General features: G+C 32.1%; 1 protein-coding gene across 1 annotated transcript; it reads left to right on the top strand.

Annotated features, from left to right (window-relative positions):
* Positions 1–1,162: 1,162 nt before the first annotated feature.
* On the top strand, positions 1,163–4,510 carry Sod1 (superoxide dismutase 1). The gene is made up of 4 exons (XM_018508180.1): positions 1,163–1,593; positions 1,998–2,094; positions 3,589–3,776; positions 4,142–4,510. The coding sequence occupies exons 1-4, from the start codon at positions 1,525–1,527 to the stop codon at positions 4,247–4,249; spliced, it is 462 nt and encodes a 153-aa protein (XP_018363682.1). The 5' UTR covers positions 1,163–1,524; the 3' UTR covers positions 4,250–4,510.
* Positions 4,511–5,023: the final 513 nt, after the last annotated feature.

Raw genomic sequence — 5,023 nt, 5'->3', positions numbered from 1 at the left:
TGCGTCGTACGCCGCTCTGCAACCAATCAGAAAACAGGATTCCGATGGATTTTGCTTCGTATCATCGTAATCCTGTTTTCTGATTGGTTGCAGAGAGTCGTACGAAGCTCATCGGATGCAGTGTAAATCCAGCATTATGTCTTTGGGTAGCATTAAGCTGGAAACACAATAGACACAGGCAACAGGGAATAACGAGCCGTCCAATCAGAGTTCTGGGATATAATATACCCAACCGAACTTACACCCCAAAGCTCTGATTGGACGGCTCGTTATTGCCTGTTCCCTGTGCCTATTGCCTGTGTCTATTGTGTTTCCAGCTTTAGAGTCCTAAGGTTTGTTCACGTCGCATGCTCCAACCAGAGTCCTAGATTTATCAGAGAGGCGCAACCGGCTTAAGTCTGTATAATTGGTTAGATTGCAACAGCAAATCAGAATGCATAACACCGGTTGCGCCTTTGATAAATCTAGAGGTTTGTTCGCGGCGCATACTCCAACATGCTTCAACATGTTCCTACCATAGCTCCTACTCACTTTAACGAGTGCATTTGAGTGTGTAGAAGCTACAGATGGAGGAAATAGGTGTATGTTGGAGCTAGAATCCTAGATTTATCAGAGAGGCGCAACCAGTGTTATGCATTCTGATTCGCTGTTGCAATCTGACCATTTGCGTTACTTGGCAGCCATTTATAGTACTAGTGACATATTTCTATTTCATTTTATCCTATACATTCATCTCACATTATCCTACACGTCTTATCTTGTTTGACATAGTTTAAAGGCAGTTTCATAGCATATCAGTCGGCCATATTTAGTACTCGCCTTAGCACCTTTGTCATATTTACTACGTTTACACGGCACGCTTTACGCTGAAGTTTTAACATCGATGTTATGAAACTGACCAATCATAGCTGTTTCTCTGAAGAATGGAATAACTGTGATTGATTACTAGTACTATAAATGGCTGCCAAGTCACGCAATTGGTTAGATTGCAATAGCGAATCAGAATACATAACACCGGTTGCGCCTCTCTGATAAATCTAGGACTTTAGGTAGCATAAGCAATTCCGCTTCCAGTAGTATATGTTCTAAGGACACCGACCACTGATTGGTGAAAAAACGGTTATAGGGATAAAATTTACTTCCATAACCCCTTTTCTACCAATTACGCTTGGTGTCAAGGCTGCGTTCGGATTCTCACTTGGATTGCTCCCCGGATATCATATCATCCTTGTAGTTTACCGAACGTTAAACAAGAAAGATATGATACCCGAGGAGCACCCGGGTGGGAATCCGAACGAGCCCTAAAGCGCGTATGATCAAGTACATTTGTCGGCCATGTTATCATTTTAAATTCGCCAAGTTTTGCATATCAGCCGACGTGATTCAGCAGTTTGATTATTTAATTTCCGTGTAAATCGTGAGTTATCGTGCAGTCTATCGTCAACGACGTCAACGTTGGTCAACGTTGTCAATAATTCATTCGGGCAAGCTTAAATAGATAGCTAAGAATACATTTGTGATATAATGACGATCAAGGCGGTCTGTGTCCTTCAGGGAGAGCCTGTTAAAGGGACCGTGTATTTTGAACAAACGGTAAATTCTGTTTTGTTCTAATTTCCCTTCATCTCTTCACTGCGTAAGCGTGTCAATCTCGTGGAAATTTTTAGCTCAATCGTTATATTTTTTCAAAAGATATCTGCTTATGTCTTAACTGCTTAAACTACAAACTTAAAAGATAAAGATTTTTTTATCCATTACATGATATGATACGATAGTATTTTTTGTTTATCCTAATACATCCTACATTTTTTACTTAATTGAAAATACCTGAATCATTCCACGATAATTTTTATATTCTTTAATTTGTCAGAACAATTTCTTTTGGATAGGAAATTTCATTTTATGACATTTAATAATTGTTAATAGTACTTTGATTTCTGAAAGTATTTACTTGCATTTTTCTTCTCACTAGAATAAAAGCTTAATTTGCATTATAGGAAGGTTCAAATACGGTCAAGGTATCTGGACAGGTTTCCGGCTTACAGAAAGGTCTACATGGTTTTCACGTTCATGAATTTGGCGACAACACCAATGGTACATTTGAGTCAGATTTGATAAGAATACTCAGATGTTACACAGCATATCTGAGACGTTACGTAATTTAAAATTAATTTAAAATATAATTTATTAATCTTTAAATTTGTAATTTTTCTTAATTTCGCAGCAGATTTGCTGGTTAGTCATTTAAAACTGGTCAAATTTTTGTATTTGTATATAACATAACTCGGACATTAATGTCTATATTTATAGTCAGACCTTATATTTAAGGCTTCCTTAAATTTATCTTTAGATGCTCAATAGCCAATGAAATAATTTGTAGAATGTAAAACTTAAGATATAATTTATGTTTTTGAGTCTGTGTGTAATTTTTCTCAAAAAAAATTTGTTGGTTTATCATTAAAAATTGTGATAAAATTTCCCAGAATTTATAAAAGTTTGAAATTGTTTTTATCAAACTTGTCTTATTTGTGACTTTGATAAAGTTGATAACGAGTTAATTAAGAAAGAACATATGTGGTATGACCCTGGAGACATGGTCTCAGCACTAAGAAAAACGAATATCTATTTACTTGCCACAAATAGGAGCCAGAGTAAACAGTGGACATATATAATGTCTCGGTATTTGTTTATATCTTTTTAGTTACAAATTTTTATCTTCTGAACCATTATGGATGTTTAGATAGATGATGTTAGAAGTGAGAAAATATATATTGAAAATTCTCGCAAAAAGTAGACATAAAAATGAAAAGTTTTTTCAATAAAACAATGTTTGCATTTGAGTATACTCGTAAAATCAACTAAAAACTCCTTATAATTCGTAATAGAATAAAATCATATTTATATCAGTTTGACAGCTGTCATGTAGCTTGTATCGTTATATGGATAAGCATAATTTAATTTCAATAATATATGGTTATTTATATATTATCGTAATACAATGGAAGATTTCAGTATATTCTACAAATCTATTCTATCTATTGTAAATGTTGTTTTATTAAAAAATACATTTTAATTTAGTATTTGTAAGAATTTTCTTTGTATATTATTTTTCTTGTTTTTTATGTCACAACCTAAGATGGCTGCAATGAATCGACAGGAGTCTAAATTTCAAGTTAACTTTTTTTGATATTTTTCTTATTATAATTTCTAAATTTTTTAAATACATTTATTTAATCATTTAAAAGACTTTGGCCTGAAGTTAACTTTTACTTATAATATTGAATAATAAAAATATATCATACACTACTCAAATTTAATTTGTTACAAGAGAGTATTTTTAATTGTTTATTTAAGTGATAATGTAATATTTAAATATTTTATTTTAACAATTTGTATATATTATATATTAAAATATTCTTGTCTTTCTTTAAGCAGAAAAAAATGTCAATTTCCTGTGAGAATGAATGTGAAAATAACTAGAGGAAATTAAAAAGAACATGGCGTAAATTAAAACAATTTTTTTATTGTACTATTTTTAAGCATAAATTGAAAACATTAAGTAATTCTTTATCTTTTCTATTTTTACAGGTTGCACGAGTGCAGGCGCTCATTTCAATCCGTTAGGAAAAGATCATGGTGGTCCAAATGACAGTATGCGTCATGTTGGAGATTTAGGAAACGTGGCAGCTGGTACTGATGGTGTTGCAAAAGTTAATATCACCGACGCTATGATTCAGCTCAGTGGAGCGCACAGTATCATTGGACGAACTCTTGTGGTATATTAAATTTATAAGTCTCGTTTAACTTGTACTTTATCAGATTTTAATCCACGACTCATTTTAATGAGATTCTTACTCTTTAATATTAGTAATGGCTTTAAAAGTTAATATAATTTGTACATTTTTAAAAATATGTTATAATGTATATATTTAGTATATTTTAAGTATATTTAGTACATGTTATATACCTAACTATATTAATGTGTTAAAAGTAAAATGCTGATTTTATCAAAGATGTCTGTACATTAATTCATACTTGATTGTAAAATCATATGGTTAAAGAATTGTTAATTTATTTTTGTTTCTTTTTGTATCTATTTCATATATGAATTAAAAACTTATTTATCTTGTTCATATTTCAGGTTCATGCTGATCCTGATGATTTGGGCCAAGGTGGCCACGAGTTATCAAAAACAACTGGCAATGCTGGCGCTCGTCTTGCTTGCGGTGTCATTGGCATCACAAAGTAAACGCATATACATGAGTGCGAGAAGTTAAAAAGATGGGGTATATATTAGAAAGGGTATATACATACTATTTTCTTACTACTTAGTTTCCAATATATAGTCATGTCATACAAATGTTATTGTTTTGTCAATATAATATGATGAAAGTTTTGATCTTAGACGTTAACGTTAATGGAAATGATAAAATACATTAATGTTAAAATATGGATTATGTATGTTACCTATGGAACTAAATAAGTATAGAAAAATATATATACAGATCCAGAACACATTCTTCCGCATGAATATTTATAAAAAATATTCTACTCACCTATAATATACGTTATAAAAATATACATGTAACTTTATCTATAATATACATTAAATATACATTCTCGTTCCTAAAAATTTATACCAAAGCTTGTTAAACGACTTGGTTGAGCGCCATAATATAACTACAGCATTTAAATGGCAAGCGTATTTGGAAAGATGTTGGTACTCCACTTTTCGAATTGGTTCTAATTATCAATCTTATCTAGTCTTATCATGGGGCATCGATGATAATACTTTGTCAATCGATGACGCATCTAAAAATTATACCGTTCAATAGACATAATATATTAATTTCGGTGGTTGTCGCGATCGTAAGCTGTCATGAAATTTGCAAGTATGTTGCCAATAAACCGAGAAAATGAACCAAGGATTAGTGTCTTTGACAATTACTATGACTACAGCAGCTCTGAAGGCGAGGAAACTGAAGATGAGAGGTATGAATTTAATTTAGAGCTTTCGATATTG

This window comes from Trachymyrmex cornetzi, unplaced genomic scaffold, assembly GCF_001594075.2.
Source record: "Trachymyrmex cornetzi isolate Tcor2-1 unplaced genomic scaffold, Tcor1.1 scaffold2532, whole genome shotgun sequence".
NCBI classification, from domain to species: domain Eukaryota; kingdom Metazoa; phylum Arthropoda; class Insecta; order Hymenoptera; family Formicidae; genus Trachymyrmex; species Trachymyrmex cornetzi.
Note: the sequence above shows the minus strand (reverse complement) of the source record. Positions and strands in the feature narration are given on the sequence as shown.

Bases quoted from the DNA above. Each gene is read 5' to 3' on its own strand.
- Sod1 (XM_018508180.1), top strand. From the start codon at position 1,525: ATGACGATCAAGGCGGTCTGTGTCCTTCAGGGAGAGCCTGTTAAAGGG. The intron at 1,594-1,997 runs GTAAATTCTGTT...TTTGCATTATAG, and splicing joins CCGTGTATTTTGAACAAACG to GAAGGTTCAAATACGGTCAA. The intron at 3,777-4,141 runs GTATATTAAATT...TTCATATTTCAG, and splicing joins TCATTGGACGAACTCTTGTG to GTTCATGCTGATCCTGATGA.